Source organism: Sus scrofa, chromosome 9 (genome assembly GCF_000003025.6).
Source record: "Sus scrofa isolate TJ Tabasco breed Duroc chromosome 9, Sscrofa11.1, whole genome shotgun sequence".
Lineage (NCBI taxonomy): Eukaryota > Metazoa > Chordata > Mammalia > Artiodactyla > Suidae > Sus > Sus scrofa.
In genome coordinates this window covers 104,942,644-104,966,272 of record NC_010451.4, presented here as the reverse complement: position 1 = coordinate 104,966,272, position 23,629 = coordinate 104,942,644, and the positions used below count along the sequence as shown (strand labels likewise).

The 23,629-nt window shown below is 36.1% G+C and overlaps 1 protein-coding gene across 12 annotated transcripts in view; it reads right to left on the bottom strand.

Moving 5' to 3' along the window:
• Positions 1-23,629, bottom strand: part of KMT2E (lysine methyltransferase 2E) — a 130,861-nt gene that overhangs the window by 40,889 nt on the left and 66,343 nt on the right. For 10 of the 12 annotated variants that reach the window (XM_021102573.1, XM_021102570.1, XM_013979823.2 and 7 more), the window contains 3 exons: positions 6,142-6,256; positions 4,420-4,649; positions 1,244-1,324 (listed from right to left, as the gene is read on the bottom strand). In XM_021102573.1, coding sequence (XP_020958232.1) covers positions 1,244-1,324; positions 4,420-4,649; positions 6,142-6,256 — 426 coding nt within the window. Of the gene's footprint in view, positions 1-1,243; positions 1,325-3,861; positions 3,951-4,419; positions 4,650-6,141; positions 6,257-23,629 lie in introns of all 12 variants that reach the window. The other 2 variants (XM_021102576.1, XM_021102574.1) reach the window with 1 other exon arrangement.

Here is a 23,629-nt window from a genome sequence, read left to right as displayed (position 1 = left end):
CAGGTATTATGTGTTACCTGATAGAACGAAGACTATGAAACAGTATTAACAAAAAAAATTTGAGGAGTTCCCGTCGTGGCGCAGTGGTTAACGAATCCGACTAGGAACCATGAGGTTGCGGGTTCGCTCCCTGCCCTTGCTCAGTGGGTTAACGATCCCTGGTGTTGCCGTGAGCTGTGGTGTAGGTTGCAGATGCGGCTCGGATCCCGCGTTGCTGTGGCTCTGGCGTAGGCCGGTGGCTACAGCTCCGATTGGACCCCTAGCCTGGGAACCTCCATATGCCGCGGGAGTGGCCCAAGAAATAGCAAAAAGACCAAAAAAAAAAAAAAAAAAAAAAAAAAAATTGAACTTAAATGTGATCACACATCTATTTATAAAAATATAGATACAGAGAAGTCTGTTAAATCATGGTAATGAACTTGGAAAACTCATCAGGATAAATAATTCAGTCCCTTAAAGAAACACACTATGAAAAGTCTGGGGTTGGTGGAGTAAAGGGTATAGATTTAGATTACTACAAACTTAAAAGAGATGGATATCAACCAATCAATACTTTAACAGTGGATGGATGATACAGATTTTGCTGCATGTACAATAATCGTTTTGTGGTCAGAGTTTTTTTTTAAAAGAATTCTTTTATAGATATATACTAAAATACATAAGAATATATGTGAATGAAATAATATGTTTGGGATTTGCATTAAAATGATATGTGAAGGAGAAAAATACACCTGTTGAAGCAGGGTAGTAGAAACACATGGGTTCATTATTTTTACATAGTTACTATTACTTGTATATAGTTTTGCAAAGTTCATAAAAAGAGATTTAAAAAACATAAAAGAAATGGGAAGAAAACACATTACTGGCAATAGGCAGAATGATAGTATAAGCCCTATGAAATTCTGTAACTAAGGGAATGTCCTAGTAATTCTTTAACATAGTGCATTCTAGTAGGGGGGGGGGGAGATGTCATCAATTAGAAGATGCACTATTATTTCATGCATCATTAATATAGTAAAAATCCTAGAAAATAAACCATGACACATTAGCAATGGAAAGATTTTTCCTGATTTTAGAGATATCAGAACGCAAACGAACCAATCATACAAATAAAACATGTATGAGATTTAATTAAATACAGTAATCCATTAATTGTTTAGTTCAGAATTCACAGATAAAGTTCTATTAACCAAAGATTACCTTAGTAAAACTACTGGCAATTTTATCAGTATGCACAACTTACCTAGGCTGACAACGTTCACATAAATATGTATCAGGAATATGCTGCCTGTCAATCCCCATGCAGTCGATATGTTGCCAAACACTTAAAAAAGGAAAGAAAAAAAAGCAGAACATATAAAATATTAAGATCATCCTTAAATTAATATTTTCTATTCCATTTAACTACCACTTAATAAGTGCCTACTTTGAATTTAGCACTGTAAAACATGCTGCGAAGAAATTCATAGAAATATATCCTTAGGGAAGTAAAACTTTGAGATACAAAAATAAAAGGACAAATATAGTATATTATATGTATGATATAAATTTCTAAAGTGAATACAAATTTGAAATGTAAACAGTATACAAATATTATTATAAATCACAAAGTGGAGGTGTCCACACTACTTGGAATTAATGGGAAAAGCACCCTGGAGACTGGACTTGAAGAGAACCTAATTTGGGAAATTAGGAAGAAAAGATATTATTATAGCAACATTTTCTCAACAGACACAGGGAGCAACAGCCAGAAGGCAGTTAATGTATCTGCAGAATGTTCAATTTGAGAAACAGAGGGGGATAAAAATGAATTAGTAAAGTGTAGTTAGATTATGTGGATCTTGGATGTCAGAATGTGTGTAGTTTTCCACTAAATGGCAACAGGTAACAACCAGGGGTTGCTTTGGTGGAATTACCATGTTGATTCAAAGAAGCTTAGAAACTAGAAGCAGAAAAATCAACTAAGAGGCTTTTCCAACATTCCAAAACTAAGTTGAAAAAGAACAACTAGAATGATGGCAGAGAAGATGAAGGTAAAGAATCCAAGAATTCATGAAGATAGAGACTAAACCTATTCTGTCCTCTATTTTTAATGTAATACATGGACCAGCTTGAAGCAAACTTCTCAGTGTTACCATTATATTTTATAGCCAAGAATTTTACCAGTCTAAGGTTGATATATCCTTGTTTCCATAAAAAGGTCTTAATTATCTTTACATAATAATGAGCTACTTTTGATACACAGCTACTAAGCTAACCGCTATGATATTGCTCTTTACTTTTTTTTTGTCTTTTTAGGGCTGCACCTGAGGCATATGGAAGGTTCCCAGGCTAGGGGGTCAAAATGAAGCTGCAGCTGATGGCCTATACCACAGCCACACAGTGCCAGATCTGAGCCACGTCTATGACCTATGCCAAAGCCTGTGGCAATGCTGGATAGTTAACCCACTGAGCGAGGCCAGGGACTGAACCTACATCCTTATGGATACTAGTCAGGTTCTTAACTTGCTGGGCCACAATAGGAACTCTGCTCTTTACTTCTTAACTGAGGATGTTGGAACAAGAACTGGTAGAATGTGGAATGTCATGGAATATGTATCAAAGAGGTAAGGGAAAAAGTATAGAAGAAAAGGAGAGCACCTGACAAGGAGAGTTAGAATAACAAATTAGGTTAAATTTGAGGGGTAAGTAATGATGTCATGCAGACAACAGAAGAAATAAAACTAGAAAATGGATAATCAGAGCTCTAAAGTCAAACTTGAAAGAGATGAGTAATGGGCAGGAGGTACATGAGAATGTAACAAGAATAGAGGAAAAAAGACTAAGCCTTGCAGTACAGGATAGGTTAAGCAGTAGAGAAACAGACTAACAAAAAATAAAATCATAGCAAAGAGAGCAGTTGCTAAAAAGCAAATACCTTGAATAACCCAAAATATGTGATCTGGTCTTTCAAAAATTTGTAGGCAGGTGTAAATCCTAAGGACTATTTCACTATTTTCTAATATAGATAATTCTATATTATATAGAGATTACTATCATTAATCAAAAGAAAAAGTTTAGATTAGGCATTAAAATAAAAACATTGTCAAATGGTATGTAACTTATTACATTAGACAAAATCTGCTACAGAAAAAGCTATTTTATATGATGGGTTATATGAATTGAGATTTGCTAATAAGTAGCTAATTAAAAAATGAGGAAAGTAAGTTATCAGTGAAGTTATATTTTTTTAAATTTACCTCCTGAATAAACTCACTGAGGTGACTGCTCATGGTAACAGTATGTACCACAAGTAATGAGAACTTGTCTTTAAATTTGAAAAAGTATCACAATATATTTTTACTACTAAAATTAACTCAAAGTATTAATATTACAACTTTCCATAAAAATATCAAATTGAACTTTCCACTTAAGACTAACTTTCCCCTTTTGGTACAGGTAAATCAACTTTCTAAAATATAACCTATAACCTTAACTGCATGTTTATATCAATAACGAACCACTCTCAATCACCTAACCTAATAGATGGGAACAAGATTATAAATAATGCAAAGTAATTTATTTTGTTGCAATGCATTTTTACACTCTCATTCAAATATGGGTATAGGTCATACAAAACAAATAATGAAACTACACCTTCAGGACCAGACTCAGGATATCCTGTAAATTATCAAACTTAATTACCCTCTACAGTCCACTGCTTAAATACCCTCTGCTTCCTACCCTATTCAGGGGATGGACTCAGTAACTTTGAGGTTGAAATCCTACTGTTCCCTCTCCATCCTCCCCAGCTCCCTCCCACCAGAAAAAAACAAAAACAAAAAAATGAAAACAAAACCCCACTTTCTGTCCCAATCACACCTTCTCTAGGGGAGGAGGCCTTTCTTGGTGGTTGAACCAGGGTTGGGGGAGGGGAGACTGTGGTTCTGGTTCAAGGAGACTCCAGTGTGCTGCAAGGTTCAAGTCAAAAGGAGGTGAGAGAGTCAGGTCAAACAAACATCAGTCAAATGTCTAATTCCCCCAAAATGGAAAATCACAGTTGATTATACAGCACAAATAATTCCAAAAGAAATACACAGGACTCAATTCTCCTCTCATTTCTATACTGTCTATGTAGTTGTATTACTACTGATGAGTGAAAAGAGAGATCTGATCGTGTATGAGTAAAGTTCAGAAATGACTGTCTGTTATTCAGTTAACAATGACGATTTCTACAACAAAAACAAAAAACTCTAAGATAGCTTTTCTCCTTGGGGCTTTTTCTAGGAGCAAAACAAACTGCACTGAGAGTAGCAGAAGCATCACTTAAAAAAAATGTATATATACATCAATTCCTTCAAAGTGACTTTATTTTTCCAACATTAACAATCATGAAGGTTATCAGCCATCAAGAAAAAAAACTGGTGTGAAATATTTTACCTGCATTTGTCACAACAGATCATGTATCCATCATCATGTGTAAAACCACATATGCACCTGGTTACATCAGTACCATAACTTCCATCCTCAGATGTGCTGATTGTAGTTGCACTGGAAGTTTCATCAAAATTAGGAGTGGTAAATATGCCTACTTCATTTTTGCTAATAAGAACTGATGGAGGAGGGGAAGCCGGAGGTGTTGGAGGAGGACGAGCACCATAATTATGGTCCTGATAATTAAACACAAATACAGCACAATATAAGTTCAATGGCAATATGAAATAAACAACTTAAATAAAATTTAATCCTTAACTTTAATATTCAAGAGATATGAAATTGGCCCATTTCTTCCTTAATACCTTTAAAATAATGACTTGGTGAAACCAGATATTAAATCATAATAGTGAATGAAAATGTCTATCTACAACCTTGGTCACCTTTATGATGTGGATTTAAGAACAGTGGTTTAAAAAAAACTCACTAAATGTGTGTGAGTTGCAATTATCTTGATGTGTGCAACTAAAAGAAAATAGAGGAACAAACTGGATATACTAATTGTTATTCATAACCTTCAATTTCATATAGTCCTTAGAACAGTATAATGATTTCCCTTTATTAACTCTTACTATACTTATGAATTCAGAAAACTATGCCAATTAAAAAATCTCAGGGAAGTGGAGGCTAAAGAATAACAAAAACAGTTACCAAAGACATTATCACCATGAAGTATACAACAGAAGTTTCAAAATTCTGGGTTTTTTTGTTTTGTTTTGTTTTGTTTGCTGCATCTGTGGCATGTGGAAGTTCCCAGACCAGGGGTCGAACCCACGCCATGGCAGCGACCCAAGCCACTACAGTGACAACATTGGATCCTTAACCTGCTGCATCACAGAGGAACTCCATAATTTTGGTAATTTTACTCTAGACTAAGTGGCAAAAACCTCTCATTTATTGTGCCTTAATAAATCACCAATGTGTCCAGTTCTGCTGCTGTTTCAATTTGTGCTCTGCCACTTACTAGCTATTCAACACTGAATAAATCAGCTTAGATAAGCTTTCCACTTTCTCAGCTCTGAAATGGGGATGAAAATTATACCTATCTTATGAGGTTGCTTTGAAGATTAAATGAGATAATACTTGGGGAGTTCCCTTATGGCAGAGTGGGTTAAGGATCTGGCACTGTCACTGCAGTGGCCTGTGTTACTGCTACATTACAGGTTTAAACCCTCGCCTAGGAACTTCCTATGCTGAAGGTGTGGCCAAAAAAAAAAAAAAAAAAATCAAAAAATGTTTAGTACAGAGCCTGATGTATAAGTGCTAAATAAGTGGTAATTATACAAATTACCATATAACTTAGAATCAACAATAAATAGTGTAATTCTACCTACCATCTTTTTATAGAGAAGGTAAAGAATTGTAACACTGAACTATTAATATCATAAAAAGCTAAATGATAATAATAATATAAAAATTTCTAGGAAATTCCTCTTACAGAATTTTAAATCCCTTGAATAAAAATTAGATCAATGAAAAAAAATTTAACTACAAATTACATACCTAATTATTTAGCTAGTATGAAACGATTCTGCTTTTTTAATATTCAGTTTTAGGCACAATACCAAACACATCAACTTTCAACCTCTAGATATAAAAAAACAGAGAGATACAGATCTATACATAGAAATAAAAGAATACCCTTCAAGAGAAACATTTGACACTTACCGCATAAGGCAAACCAATGTAACTGTGTGAATGATGCGAGCTGCTGGTATATAACTGGTGGGGATAACTGTTGGATTTCTCAACTACCACAGGGCTAGCTTCTACGGATTCTGGTCTGGAGGGAAAAAAGTTGCATCAAAGAAAATTCCATTTACTTTTATCAATTTAAAATTATAATTTTATAATTATTGGCTATTCAAAAAAAATGTCTTTAAAATGTCTAAAACACAGATATCTTGTGGATGTGATATATCCTATCTAGAGCCCATGTCATAAGCATTCCAAAAAAAAAAAAAAACACTTTTGCTTAAAGTACAATAAATGTCCCAAGTTTAAGTTCAAATATAGTTTCCTTGTCATTAAAAATATTATTAGAGGTTAAGCATTATTTAATATACTCAGTGTCATAAAGGACACTATGCAGAGGGGGTAAAGTAGGGAGAAATAATTTAAAGAAGGTTTAATCTATATGTATCACAATTTGAATGTGAAGTATTTATTTCACTGTTCAAAGCTTTATGCATGTGTTAGTGTGTCAAGACATAACAAAGCCTTGGAAATAGCAGAAATGTTAAGGAAGAGAAAATCTCATAATAATCCATAGTTTGCTCATGAAAAAGCACAAATAGCCCATAGAGTAAATCAGCAGTTCTGGCCTGATAATGGCTAAATGATAATGATGACCTAACCAACCAATGAAAAAACAGGGAGTAACAACTCACCCACTGTGGGTGACTTACAAGTTCCCTGGCCTAGCATTTTACACCCTTCACTTTCCCAATTTCCTCATTTAATATCAATCCTCCTGAGCCCTAGGCTGGTAATTCTTACTGATCGGTGTGGTAGTAAATCTACTTCTGAGGGCAATTCACACTAAAATTAATGTCTCCCTTGCATACACAACAACACAACTTGTTTCTGTACCTTTATTCTTATCAAAGCCACCATTTAAGATGACTTTCTCATAATAACCCTTGTACTTCCTCTTATTTAAAACCCTCCATTAGAATTTAGTATTATTTGCACTCTTCATGGTTTAAATGCTTCTTAATGTAATTACATTCTAATTAGTCAAATTTCTATTGTCAACTACTTCTTGATATACTGTTCGCCCCTTCACCCATTCCCTTCACAAAGTCTCAATTTAGCTCTAAGTGACTGGTGCTTGGGATCCAGAGGCTAGAATCAGTACAGGGAGGAGACATAACTGAGGTCAAGTGATTCTGAAGGATAATGCAAGTCTCCGATACGTTCTGAATATTCTGAAAACCATTACTAATGTAATGTCAATGATGTTATGTTAAAAATTGCTTATTCTTTTTTTAAAAAAGGAATGTTTCTTAATTCCAAAATTAATACATGCTCATTATACAAAATTCAAAACAGAAGTACCTAAGAATGTGAAAGACCTGTCTTCATCCAAACCATGTTAAGATGCTATGTATCCACCTTTAAATTTTTCTATCCATAAAAATATCTAAGTTGTTTTATTTGCTTGTTTTTCTTTTTTGGCCACCCCATGGCATACAGAGTTTCTGGGCCAGGGATCAGATAGATTCAAGCTGCAGTTGCAATATGAGCTGCAGGTGTGACAACCCTGGATCCTTAACCCACTGTACAGACCGGGGATTGAACATACATCTCAGTACTCCCAAGATGCAGCCAATCCCATCGTGCCACAACAGTAACTCTTAACTCTTGTTTTTTAAGTGAGAATATACACTACATATTCACAATTTACTTTTTCCCATCCTTCAGTGTCAGTACAATATGTAGCTTATTTTCGGTAATAACTGCTTATTTCATTATATAATGTACCGTAGCTTATTTAACAAATTCCCTATTGTTGGATATTTAAATTTTTTCTTTTTTTTTTTCAGTGTTAAAGGTATCGTTGCAGTTGTACACACTTCTATACATTATTTTCTGCATCCATGGTAGTATTTCTACTACATGGATTCCTTGAAGCAGAATTGCTGAACAAAAGGGTAAAATAGATAGATGCTGCCAGACTACCTTTGATTACAATATTAATTCTTTTAAAATTCTTTTAAAAAAAAAAAAGGTAGTAAGTGCAGTTTTAGCAATTTGCGATCTACAGTATTAATATTAAAGCAACATATAGGAATTATGGCCAGAAAAGATTCACTTTCATGGCAAACAATTTATATTTTAGAGTAGATAATGGTTGAGAAATTAAAAAAAAAAAAAAAATTCAGTGCAAAGGCAGGTTAAGTTCCAGCATGTAAACAAGCCATAGATCCTTTATATAACCTCATGATTCAAATGAAAGCTATTAAGTACTAGCAAGCTGGCAATGCAAAAAAGCAGAAATACTTTATCAAGATCCTCATCATTTCTAATGATGCTACTTACTAAAAATAATTTTAAAAAGAAGGTAACAATTGTTTAAAAAAATTGGTTGATACATTTTAAGGACTTTTCTAAACCGTAAGATAGTATTTAATTAAAAAAAAAAAAAAGTAACAGGACACCAGACATGTCTCCTAAAAAATCTTATAGTGCTAAAACATCCTTAAAGCACACAGTAAATCTGAAAACAACTTTGTGACAAATACCAAAAGTAAAACATCTTTTAGATCCAGTAATCCCATTTTTGGTAAGAAAGTAATTCCCACTAAATAATGACGGTCTTTTACTACTACTCATAAACTAGATATGAGTAGAAATCACTTAAATGTCCGATCAATAGATGATAAACCAAATCTTAACAAACCTACCATATTTCATATTTACATATGGACAAGAGCATGGCAAGAACTCACAGTAACAAAAATCACTACATTAAGGTCATAGGAGTTTTCTCAAAATCTCTTGGGCCATTATCGTAAAGCTTTAAAAAAAATTTTAGGAGTCCCCGTAGTAGCTCAGTGGAAATGAATCTGGCTAGGATGCATGAAGACACAGGACTGATCCCTGGCCTCGCTCAGTGGGGTTAAGGATCCAGCAGTGCCACAAGCTATGGTGTAGGTCACAGACGCAGCTTGGATCCCACATTGCTGTAGTTGTGGTGTAGGCCAGCAGCCAATGGCTCTGATTCGACCCCTAGCCTGGGAACGTCCATATGCCGTGGGTGCAGTCGTAAAAAGCAAAATAAAATAAATAAAATAAATTTTTAAAAATGTCTTAACTTCAGTTAAAGAGATAATATGCATTATTAAGTTTCTGTGTAAACAGTTGCTACGTATCCTGTTTAGCCAGTTTATATACTCACATAAATACTGAGTTAATACACAAGTATAACAATTATCATTAAGAAACTACATTAGTATAATATTACAATAAATAATTATGTATCAAAACATAAACCACAATGCTGTGTTCAGACCACAAATGAAACTTTCCTTACATAATTTTGATGTCACTTTTCTTTCTTTTTTATTATTTTTTCTTTTTATGGCTGCACGAATGGAATATGGAAGTTCCTGGGCTAAGGACTGAATTGGAGCTGCAGCTGAGGCCCATGCCACAGGCATGGCAACACCAGATCCAAGATGCATCTGTGACCTCTGCCACAGCTTGCAGCAATGCTGGATCCTTAACCTAAAGAGTGAGGCCAGAGATGGAACCTGCATCTCATGGAGACTACGTCAAGTCCTTAACCTGCTGAGCCACAATGGAAACTCCTGATGTCATTTTTCAAAGGGAGTTTGATATTTATTTGTATTTGTTCATACACTGCATCGTATGCATTTTTAAATCACTGAAACAGCAATCATTGACAAAAAGATGATCTTTATCCAGGGGAAGCTTTCTAAAAGATAATCATTCTTAAGTTTGGGAATTCGAAATGTCTAGAATGTTCAAAAGTAACAGGTAATTAAAGTATTCCCAATGCATAAGCAGTAAGGTATGGCCAAATGATCAACATCACCTAAATTAAAGATGAATTCATATTTCAAAACTCTGAATTCTGTTTCCTATAAGTAGAGGAACTGAAATGCAGAAAAGTAGACTCTAATATGCAATGTGGCTCTAAAAATGAAATAAGAACAGGGGACTTCCATGTCTAAGGCTGGCCATTAAATAGGCATAGGTGAGGAGTCACCTTTCAGAACTTGAGTTTTTATTTGTAAAGTTGGGATAAGTGTATCTGTTTCTCTCCCCAGAAATACCGATGAAACTCAAACGACACAAAGGATATGAAAATGCATTTTTCTCACCTATAATGTATTCAGAAATGCCTCAAGTGTAACTGTGACTATTTAGTCTAAAACCTTAATTAACTCCACAATAATTCAAACTTCTAACACAGTTTTAAGTACAAGTTTAGCTGGACCTATCTTAAATAAATCATTAAATTTTCAAGGTATCAAAATAACTTAATATTTCTTGAGCACCAAATATGTGCTAAAGTTCTTACACCGTTTATTTTTACTTTTTTTAATTTTACTACTTTGTGTGTGTCCTTTTGCCTTTTCTAGGGCCGCTCCCAAGGCAAATGGAGGTTCCCAGGCTAGGGGTCTAATTGGAGCTGTAGCTGCTGGCCTACACCAGAGCCACAGCAACTTGGGATCTGAGCCGCATCTGTGACCTACACCACAGCTCACAGCAATGCCAGATCCTTAACCCACTGAGCAAGGCCAGGGATCGAACCCGCAACCTCATGGTTCCTCGTCGGATTCGTTAACCACTGAGTCACGATGGGAACTCTAGGTTTACACTGTTTTTAAATGAATAATTTTAAACCTTTTAGTTTAAAATTTTTTTCTTTTTTTCTTTTTAGGGTCACACCCAAAGCATATGGAATCTGCCAGGCTAGGGGTCAAATCGGAGCTACAGCTGCCAGCCTATGCCACAGCCACAGCAGCAAGAGCAACACATGATGCAAGCTGTGTGTGCAATCTACACCACAGTTCATGGCAAAGCCAGATCCCCAACCCACTCAACAAGGCCAAGGACAGAACCTGCATCTTCAAAGATACCAGTCGGATTCATTTCCACTGAGCCATGACGAGAATTGCCGAAAGGTTTTTTAAAAAAACTATGTATGTTAAGCCAGAAGCATGTCAATGAAAAATCAACCCAATTTTATGGAATATTTTATATACAGATAAGGTATAGATACGTATGTGTGTAGATTAACACAATCTGACACAATGAGAAGTGACTGTTTTATACAAAACCTTGGTATGGGAATACTTTATTCCTCTCTTTAAAACTCCAAAAGTACCCCCTAGTTTTCATGTTTTAATATTAAGTGACTAAGAACCTATCCATACAGATGAGTTCACTCCTACCTCCATCGAACTACTGTTTCCAAAACATAGGTTTCAGACTTATTAACAATCTTCGTAACATGCCCCTTAAGCCCTGGTGACCATTTATCTTTCTTCAATAATATGTGACACAGAAAAAGGCCAAGTATTCCAGCCAGAGTATAATATACCTTTTACAAAGAAATTATATTCTCTTGTGATCCTTTTGCTGGATCCTCTTGACACAGTTTACTACACAAAGTCAGGAAATGATCTTATCTTAGTATTTCTGTCCCTGCCTATAGCAAAACATTTGCATTTTCTGTTGTCTCACGTTCTTCTTCAATCTGTATCACCATTAACATAAGCTTTCAGTACATGAAAGAATGAATCTGGAGATGTCATTACACAGTTTCTATTCCAAAGAAGTCATATAGGCATTAAAATAAAAGCACCCCCTAATAATGCTAGAGGAAGACATCACTGTTTATACCACCCCATCTGCAAAGTTTATTCCTATACTTTGTTTTCATCTATAATAAATTCTATTGAGTTTTTTTTCTAGGTTTTTTTGGAGAATTTACCTTACAGGCAAAGGAATACACAAACTGTAGTTCAGGGAATAGTTTTGTGATGTTCAACACATGTTTAAAGTAACTTGTTAGATTCTAGACAGGATAGAAAGACATAAAAAATATTCATACCCCTCTCCCTAAAGAGTTTATGATCATGGGAGGAAGAGCAAGGTTAGCAAAAAAGAGACAGGTATACCAAAAAATAAACCAAAAAAACAAAAACAGAAACAAAAAAACAACCCCATACAAGTCAAAAATAGGGTAATGCCATAAGAAAGGTATAGGTAAATGCTTTAAAAAACACTTTCCTGGAGTTCCCGTCGTGGCTCTGTGGTTAACGAATCCGACTAGGAACCATGAGGTTGCGGGTTTGATCCCTGGCCTTGCTCAGTGGGTTAAGGATCCAGCATTGCCATGAGCTGTGGTGTAGGCTGCAGACATGGCTTGGATCCCGAGTTGCTGTGGCTCTGGTGTAGGCCAGCAGCTACATCTCCGATTAGACCCCTAGCCTGGGAACTTCCATATGCCGCGGGAGCGGCCCAAGAAATGGTAAAAAGACAAAAAAAAAAAAAAAAAAACCACCAAAACCACTTTCCTTTTATGCATGACACTTTGATCTTTAGTCAACTTTCTAACTCTGTCCCCTAAAAAACACAATAAGCTAATCTGCTATGCTGCTAGATACATTAATAAAAATGATCCTTGATTGGTAAAGTAAGTATATGTGGATGGGAAAAACTATAAATAGGATGACACCGACTTCAACTTCCCCAAGATGCAGTGACTCCTATAACTGGCATGTCCCTTTCAGGGAACCTGGAAGCTCTGCCTATTCTTTTTACAAGAAATACTGGTTTCTGAGGGACATGTGGCTTCTAAATCCAGAAGACTCTCATAGCTGCCCAATGTGTATCTTATTTCCTTGTCTCTGACCAGTCACCTGAGGACTCAAGAAAATAGCTCCTGGATGGCTGACTGTACTTTCTCCACAGTTTCACACAGAGAGGAACACCTGATGCTAACCTCTGACAAGCTGTGGCTCCTATCCTATTTACCATGTAGAATAATGTCAACTATGGCCTATGGTAGTCTTGCAGGCCTGAATGTTCAGTTGAACCCAAAAAAAACCTTGCAGGAACTGCAAAAGATCAAAGTTCTAGGCTCTAGACTCTACAAAGTTCTAGGCTCTAGACTCTACTCTACAAGATTCAAGAGAAGAACAAATCTACTTGATTTACAGGAAAGATAAGAGGTAACATGAGGTTTCATTAGATGTGAAAATGCTTCTGAAAGATATGAAAGGACTTTTGAACATCTGAATGTTATACCAGGTAAATCTTCTATTGAAAAAAAAAAGTTTTAAAAAGCACTAATGATGGAGAAAGACAGTATCTCCACATATGGAAAAAGATAGGAAAAATGGGAATTCCTGTTGTGGTGCTGTGGAAACGAATCCGACTAGCATCTGTGAGGATGTGGGTTCCCTGGCCTCACTCAGTGGGTCTAGGATCTGGCGTTGATATAAGCTCTGGTGTAAGTTGCAGATGCAGACTGGGTTCTGTACTGCTGTAGCTGTGGCTTGGCCTGCAGCTCCAGTTCAATCCCTAGCCTGCGAAATTCCATATGCCACAGGCTCAGCCCTAAAAAGCAAAAAAAAAAAGGTGGGGGGGGAGTGGGCTGTGGAGTCTTTAAGGAGTATGGAGAGGTCAATTAGATTTCAAGATAGTGTTTATTTACTTACGCTACTTACGTAGTATATCTTACTAAGTAAAGTAAACACCCATAACAGAAGAAGGGAAAATTTTCTTTGTAGATTTGGATTTAGAGAAACATTACAATAAACTAGGTCTTTAGGTTATCTGTGTACCAACACCATCAAACACAAATTCAAGCACATGTGCTGAAATATCACGACAATATCTGGTATTAAGTGGCAGTCATCCAGGATGATTCTAAACATATTTCTTTCCTTAGCTCAAAATTAATACAGCAAAATTAAAACTCCAAAGAGCTCACAAAGCCCCTTGGAGTACAATCACACACCTCAGTTTGACTAGCACTGATTTTTTTTTTTTTTTTTTTTTTTGCTTTGTAGGGCTGCAATTGCAGCATTTAGAGGTTCCCAGGATAGGGGTCAAATCAGAGCTACAGCTGCCAGCCTACACCACAGCCACAGCAACTCGGGATCCAAGCCACGTCTGCGACCTACACCACAGCTCATGGCAACGCCAGACCCTTAACCCACTGAGTGAGGCCAGGGATCGAACCCACAACCTCATGGTTACTAGTTGGATTCGTTAACCCCTGAACCACGAGAGGAACTCCCTTGACTAGCACCAATTAAATAAATATTAGCAGCCAAATGTTTGCCGGGGACTATGAGAGATATAACTATAAGACACTGTCTTATCATTCAAGGAACTTAAAATAAGTTCCTTATCTCTACCTTAGAAGAACTCATAATAATACGGTTTTCATTCATTTAATAAACATTTGAGCATACATTACGTAGAAGACACTGAGTTGCTGGAAATCAAAAAATAAAGAAGTAAAGGAAGTAGTACTTTTCAAGAAACTGATTTATGAGGAAGACAAACAAATATATCAATGATTATAGTAGTGCCATCAGAGGAATGCATAGGGGCTCTTCATAATAGTTTAATTGAGTTTTAAAGAATGACAAGTTAACAAGCCCAAGAAATAAAGAGGTGGAAGAGATGGAAAAGATATTCCAGACAGAAAGAACACAATGCAGTCAGAGATATCAACAGCAAGAAACATTTAAGCATGTTTCTCCAAGAATGAGTGACATACCATCAGCATCACGACCTGTACCGCATGTTTTAATTTCTTACAATTCTACTTAATTGAATTGAATCAAAAATTCTGGAATTCCCGTCGTGGCGCAGTGGTTAACGAATCCGACTAGAAACCATGAGGTTACGGGTTCGGTCCCTGCCCTTGCTCAGTGGGTTAACGATCCGGTGTTACCGTGAGCTGTGGTGTAGGTTGCAGATGCGGCTCGGATCCAGCGTTGCTGTGGCTCTGGCATAGGCTGGCAGCTACAGCTCCAATTCGACCCCTAGCCAGGGAACCTCCATGTGCCTTGGGAGCGGCCCTAGAAAAGGCAAAGAGCCAAAAAAAAAAAAAAAAAAAATCTAAAGATCAGATTCAGCAATTTACTTTTTTTTTTTTTTTAAGGCCGCACATGTAGCACATGTAAGTTCCCAGGCTAGGGTTCAAATCAGAGCTGCAGCTGCCAGCCTATGCCATAGCCACAGCAAGGTGGAATCTGAGCCACATCTGCTACCTACACCACAGCTCACAGCAACGCTGGATCCTTAACCCACTGAGTGAGGCCAGGGATAGAACCCACATCCTCAAGGATACTAGTCGGGTTTTTAACCCATTGAGCCACAATGGGAACTCCAGCAATCTACATTTTAATTAGCACCTTCAATCTTACATTCACTGAAGTTTAGGAAGCACAGATTTAAAAGAATTGTTAAAATTCAGAGTAGACAGAGTTAAAGGTATTAGAGAAGGGGCCAGAGATGAGGGCCAGTAAGTCAGGCAAGGAATAGTTCAAAAAGTACCTTTGGTATCAAATCCAGCTAAGGAACATGATCTTTATCCTGAAAAAACTATACAGAGCCACTAATGGTTTGGCTGTCTCAAGGAATAATGTGATCAGAGTAGCAGCATGGCAATATAAAGCTGAGGGCTTCAAATGTGAGTAATCTGTAAATAATTTTCCATGATTCAGTAGGTTCTAAGTTCTGAACCTGATCAGAACAGGCGAGAAGTGCTACCTCTCCAAAACTCCTTCCTAAAAATAAGTTACCTTTTCCCAGTTCTTTGCTTTACTGAAACACACTTAGTACTCTGTCTAGTTTCAAAGTGATCCTCATGAGTATAGAGTGCCCAGGGTCCAAACTGATAACCTTTTTATTTAAAAAAGGATAGTAAACTGCACAACTTGCTATTACAACTGATAATTGTGCAATTTTATTGAGTTCCTTCAGTTTTCAAATACAGGACCAACCCACCTTGATGATTTACTTAATTTTTTAATAGGTACAGAACACCAAGTACATTAACCACTGTTAGATTCATCTGATACTTAGCTGCTTTCGATGATAATGTAGAAATAAAAGACTTTAAAATATCTTATTACTGAAAGAAGACTGAACTCTTAGTAATCTGGATCTATCAATTACACTACAAACAATTTGTAGTGTTGCCATTAATTCTCTGGCAGGCTTTCTTCTTAACACATGTTTTTAAAACCTTACCAAAACTGGTGTCATATGCCAAATATGCTTTAAATTATCTTTCCATCCATTTAATTTCATTTTGTTGTTTTATTTATAATAGCATCTTTTATTTGGCTTTTTAGCCACCCCAAGCCTTAGTCAGCTTCAAGGGCCTTGTTTTTGACCTCCAGCACATTACTAAAGAGCTTCCAAAAGCAGACCTTTACAGAGACTTCAGAGCTAAGAAAATAAAATTGTATTTTATTTTTAGGATTTTGTTATAGCTGATTTACAATGTTCTGTCAATTTCTGCTGTACAGCAAAGTGACACAGTCCTTTGTACATATATATATATATACACATTCTTTTTCTCACATTATCCTCCATCATGTTTCATCGCAAGTGACTAGATATAGCTTCCTGTGCCATACAGAATAAAATTATATATATTTATATATATATAATTATATATATATATATATTTTTGGCGTTTTTTCATGGCCACATTTGCTGTACATGGAGGTTCCCAGGTTAGGGGTCCAACTGGAGCTACCACTGTTGGCCTACACCACAGCCATAGCAACATCAGATCTGAGCTGCGTCTGGAACCTACACCACAGCTCATGGCAACGCCAGATCCTTAACCCACTGAGCGAGCCCAGGGATTGAATCTGTGTCCTCAAAGATTGTGGCACAATGGGATTGACCTTAAGGGGTGGCCAAAAAATAAAAAAATTTTCCTAGTTAAATACCGTCACTTTAAAAACACATCATCACTTGTAAAAGTTTTTATACTGGAGAACTATATATCCCTCCTACGTCTGCGTTCTGTCCTAATGCATTCTATTGTGGTCAGTACACAGTCATCCAAATAATGTAGTAAATTTCAATCTCTCTCATCTTATGCTATTTTAATTCTGCTAGTTTCCTAATGCCTTTCAGTATCTTGCAGCTTCCTGAAACAGGCACTAACCAGAACTGTTAAAGAACTACAGAACTCAACTCATTGACATCACACCAATTATTTAAGATGTTTTTACTTATACAAAGGACACTATAGAATTGGTGTCTTACATCTTTCTACCATGAAGAACTATAAAATATTTGTAGCTTTAGTTCTACCTCTCCTAAACAAGTGAAACAGATTTATCAAAGATGAGCATTCAACAATCATTCCTATGTATTAAGCTTTAGGATTAACCAAGAGACCTTTAAGCCATATGACTCATGACTTACTACTGTCTGTTTCTAAACTTTTTCACCCTCCCAAATAGGAACTTTGCACTCATTAAACAACCTACCCCCAGTGCTTGGTAACCTCTATTTTACTGTCTTTATTTGCCCATTCTAGTTTACATAAATGAAATCATAAAATACTTATCTTTTTGTGTCTGGCTTACTTTACTTAGCATTATGTTTTTAAGATTCATCCGTCTATATCATGTTTCAGAATTGTATTCCTTTTTATGGCTGAATAATATTCCATTGTATAGATATATCACATTTTGTTTATCTGTTCTCTTGATGGATACTTGGGATGTTTCCACCTTTTGACTATTGTAAGGCTGTTCTGAATACTGGTAATAAATATAAAGGTATCTGTTTTGAGCCCCTGGTTTCAATTATTTTTGGTACTTACTTAGGAGTAGAGTTGCTGGGTCGTAAGATAATTCTATGTTTAATATTCTGAGAAACCACCAAACTGTTTTCCATCTGGTTTCTTCTTAGGCCTTAATCTTTTTAAATTTTCTTCTGTTTCTTAAATACATTTTCTAGGCATCTGTACTTTGTAGACTGTACTGGAGGTTTCATCCACTACTATAGCTTTTACCATTTCCTATGTGCTCACAATTTCTAAATTATCCTTAATCTAATTCTATCTCATGAGCTCCATCCAAACAGCCCTCCACATTACCAGACCTCTTAATTTAGGTGTTTCATGACTATAAAGTACTTGTTTGTTGTAGAAAATCCTTTTCACGTCCCAGATTTTGGAATTTAAAATTCAATTAAATTTGGAGCTGGGGTCAGCAAACTTCTGTAAAGGACCAGAGAATTGGAAGAATATGGTTTCTGTTGCAACTATTCAGCTCTATTGTACCTGGAAAGCCAGAAAATATATGTAAATAAATGGGCATGACTAAGTTTCAACAAAACTTTATTTACAAAATCAGGCAACAGGCTGAGTTCAGCTCAGGCAATCTTAGTTTGCTGCCCACTTAGAGAAAGCAAACTTTCTGACTGCAATAAAGAGTACCATTTTTCTGATTGTAATGGTTTAGGCAACTACTGTGAGTTCACTGGAATAACTTTCTTTGAAAATGTAACAACTCAAGCCTTATTAATTTATAAATATTTCTTAAAGGTTTATATCAGTTACTGTTTTAAGTGTTAAAAGCACAACTCCATATCTAAAATCTTGTACTTATATTCAAATTCTGTTTTTCTCCTGCAAAATGGAAAAATGTCACTCTTTACTACAGTCCTGTTTTTCCACTTGCCCTCTGGATCTCATCCCTTCTTGCCTTTTCAAGATCTTTACACTTCACTCTTGCCTGCAGTTATTCCATGTCTCCTGCTTCTTCAGGAATCCTCTGTATTAGATCATTCCTCTCTTATTTATTATTCCATTTTAAACTTGTGCCCCCTGTTATTTATCATCCCATTTCTTTGTTCCTCTTTATAAAAAACTCCCTGAAAGAGTGTTTGTGCTCAACATCAGGCTGCAGAATACCGCTATAACTACCTATGTTGTCAAGCTAATTAATAGTCTGTAGTTTGTATAGACTTCTCAGCATTTGACATAAATAACCATTCCCTTCTCCTAGAAAGACTGAACTCTGCTGGCTGAACTTAACTGGCTACCTTTCTCATATTTTATCTTTTGCCCATAAATGTTTTCTTTTTCTTTTAACAACTCCATCTCCATCCAGTTGCTTAATCCAAAACCCTAAGATGTCACCCATAATTTAATTGCTCCTTTGCCCTGAATCTCCACATCTAATTCTTTCGTCAATCCTGTGCCTCCTTCCAATACACTTTTTTTTTTTTTTTTTTTTGTCTTTTCAGGGCCACACCCGTGGCATATGGAGGTTCCCAGGCAAGGGGTAGAACTGGAGCTCTAGCCACTAGCCTACAACATAGCCACAGCAATGCAAGATCTGAGCCACGTCTGCGACCTACACCACAGTTCATGGCAACACTGGATCTTTAGCCCACTGAGTGAGGCCAGGGATTGAACCCGAAACCTCATGGATACTAGTCGGGTTCACTACTGCTGAGCCACAACTGAACTCCTCCTAATTTTTTATTATTTTTGGCTTTTTTACGGCTGCACCTGCAGCACATGGAAGTTCCCAGGCTAGGGGTCGAATCGAAGCTGCATTTCCCAGCCACAGCTAAAGCCACGCAGGATACAAGATGCATCTGCGACCTATACCACAGCTCACAGCAATGCCAGATCCTTACCCCACTGAGCAAGGCCAAGGATTGAACCCACATCCTTAGAGGGTTCAGAACCCACTGATCCACAACAGAACTTCAAGAAGGTGTTTCATTTTAAAGATTACATCATCCAAATACCAGTTTACACACCAGGAGATGAGTGACCTAAGTGCCACAAACTCTAGAATCAAACCCTAATTTATCATCAAGTCACTGTGTATCCATGGGACATACCATATAATCACTCTGGGTCTCAGTTTGCACATTTATAAAATGAAGTCTTAATTCTAAGTGACATAATTATAATAGCAAAAAACCTCCCCACTAAAGCCCAGATTTCTTAAATTGGTTTAGTACTTTTCTTATTAAACTGCATTATCCCCACTAGTCTTAGGAAATTTACCAGAATGCTATTTATGTCTATGGATTAATGACCTGATGAGGTAAACAGCTTTACCTCATTTTTGTATTACAAAATGGTACTATGTGTGTCACTTTATTAGAGTTACACAAAGCCTGAGTTCTGGTTGGTAATCCTGAATCTATGCCACTTTAATTGTCACTACTTCACAAACTTTACAAATACAGAGAATATTTTTTGCCATTAAATTTGAAATTATGTAATATCTCCTTTTTTTTTTTTTTTTTTCTTTTTAGGGCCGTACCCACGGCACATGGAGGATCCCAGGCTAGGGGTTGAATCGGAGCTACAGCCGCTGGCCTATGCCACAGCCACAGCAACGCCAGATCTGAGCTGCATCTGCGACCTACACCATGGCAACGCCAGATCCTTAACCCACTAAGCGAGGCCAGGGATAGAACTCGAAACTTCACAGTTGCTAGTTGGATTTGTTTCCACTGCTCCAGAAGAGGACCTCCCAGTACTTCCATTTTTAAAAATGAAAATAGGCTATTTTCAAATGTGTTGTAGTTCTAAATTATTGATGAAAACTTAGAAAGCAAAACAACTACTATTTTGTTTGTAGTAATCTACCTAATATACTGCCACATTTCCCTGGAACCACTTTTTAAATTTAAAATCTTTTTTTTACCAAAATATCCTTATTCTTTAGAAAGCCATCACAAATCACATCCAATCCACATTATACATTCTTCTTTTTTTAAGAGCCTCACCCATGGCACATGGACGTTCCCAGGTCATATCGGAACTACAACTGCCAGCCTACACCTCAGCCACAGCTACACAGAATCCAAGCCGTGACTGTGACCTACACCACTGCTCACGGCAAGGTCGGATCCTAAACCTACTGAGTGATGCCAGGGATCGAACCTGCATCCTCATGGATACTAGTCAGATTTGTTTCCGCTAGGCCACAATGGGAAATCCCCACATTATATATTCTTAATGCAGATATTTTTAAGTAGTCACATGAATTGAAGATCCAGAGAGAGAAATGCCAATCATTAAAAGAAGCACTTAGAGAAAAAGGTTAGAATGATTGATTAAATAAACTCTGCTTCCTCCTGAAACTGGACTTTCATGATTTCCTGAACAAAATTTTAATTTCTTCCCTGTATAAACCTTCAAAATATAGTTGAATTTTAATAAGAAATTTATACTAGTGTGTAGTTTTCCTTTTAATGTTAAAACATTCAATACCACACAGATGGGTATAAGTAATGGCACATGGAGAGACTGGCTCCCTGCTACAGTAATGAATGTAAATGATCCCAAGTTCTCAATATGCTCCTTCAGCTTTGTGATCACAACTTGTCCATTTCTATCATTCTTGCTATAAATTATTATTTTGTAAGATATATTAAAATTACACATGATTACAATAACATACAAGAAATTTTTTTTAATGAGAAATTTTTAAATGAAGAAGTTTGGTGCAACAACTGTCCTCAGTTTATTACATGTGGCATTTTACTTCATTTAATTCATCCATTAACAAACCTTGCTCTTCTCATCTATGTGGCAACATGGATCTGGAGCCAAGAAACCTTGGGTTCAACTCTAACTCTTCACTTTTTATTAATTATGTGGCCGTAGGTAAGAGTTTAATCGCCTTGAGCTTCATTTCTTTTGTAAAATGGGAATAATACCTGCCTAACTTTTTCCTGGGGTGATTAAAAGATATTATACACTATATTATAGACAGTTGTTTGGATATGGTGAATTCTGTATTCAGTAACACAAGTAAAAAAAATTACAGGAAAAAGCTATTTATTAAGTATGAAGCAAATGAGAAATTCAACATCATTCTAAGAACAGTTCTGAACAATGCTAAGATAGTACTTTAAAATAGGCTTTTGAATATTAAAACAAAATCATATTTAAGTGAAAGCACTTCCAAATTAGGATAAGGAAGTCAACACTTTAAGAGCAGCAGAAAGTATCAGTTTTGTGATACTAGATTAAATATAAGGAAATCATAAACAGACATGTTTAAGCACTAGTGGAACATGAACAAGTAAAAAGCTCTAAAAACATTTCATTATACACAAAAGATCTTCAATTATATAAATTCAGACTAAAAGCACACAAACACTTCAACGAATTAATGAATTCTGTCAGCAGGTGGCTCTAGCGACACTTAAATAACTTAATATCAAATATTATAACAAAATACAGATGGTAAAAATGTAATGAATCTCAGCAATGTGAAGTCAAATAAGAGTCACATTAATACTTCAATCCAAGCCCTCTTTTTTAAATGAAGATACCAAAGTTTACAATAGTTAAGTATCTTAGGGGCTCACTGGTATCATAGCAAGAGAACAAAACTGAAAACCCAGATATGCCTCTTTAGTATTCTTAGTCAACACACAGGCATTTATTGTTTTGCCAAGAGTAGTATTAAAAATCCTTCTTCCAAAACAGTTCACCTATAACATATATATTGCATTTGCTAATGTGACTATTTCATCCAAAAATATACATAATTTTATAAAAGTTCATTATAAAGATTTCCAAAGCAGGGAGTTCCTGTTATGATGCAGCAGAAACGAATCTGACAAGAATCTATGAGGACGTGGGTTTGATCCCTGGCCTTGCTCAGTGCTAGCCTGTGAACTTCCATATGCCACAAGTGCAGCCCTATAAAGCAAACAAAGAAACAAAGATTTCTAAAGGAATATTTGCTGGCAATAATATTAAAAGAAATACAATGTAAGCAACTGTATTCTCAATCTCGAGAGGAAAAAATAATTTAGCTTTTCTTTTTTAAAAAGGCTAGGAAAGAATAAATTTAACAGCCCCATTTATACCTCTTCCCATTTCCCAGCTCCAGAAGTTTTCTTGTCTTTGCATATTTAACCAATTTAGTAATTCAGATGATTGGAATGTCAGACATAAAAAAGGTAAGAAGGAATAAATAAGGTCAGGTCAGTTAGGATGAAAAACATACAATTCTAATAAATAGCTGAACTCTGGCTCGATTTTCCTATCGAGTGATAATGGAGTCTAAGTTTTCTATTCCTCATCTTTGAGCAGAGACCTGAGAATACCTTTGTTACAGGCAGTCATTTATTACAGTAAATTTACTACTCCCAGAACTAAAGCTACTACTTACATGAACCATTTATAAAAATAAGTTACATAAATCATTTTTTGTAATAGTACTAGTAAAGGAAATGTAACAGAACCTAAAATCAATACATCAATAAGATCTGCCTCTACCACTTACCTGCTCTGTGACTTCAGTTTCCCCACCTATAATTTGAGAATAACAATAATCTACCTCATAGTTACATCTTTATCTTTCTTATTCAAAAATATATTGTTTTGATCTCACAATTTTTATAACTAACCTAGGCTTCATGGTTCTTTTCTCCTCTGAGACCCTACATTTCGTCATTTGGTCTACGGCTTCCCTGATTCAGTAGCTCACAGACATACGTGTTACTGAGTACTTGAAATGTGGCTAGTTCGAACTGAGAGGTGCTAGAACTGTAAAACATACACCAGATTTTAAAGACTGAGTATGAAAAAAACCATGAAATATCTCATTAATGTTTTTATACTGAT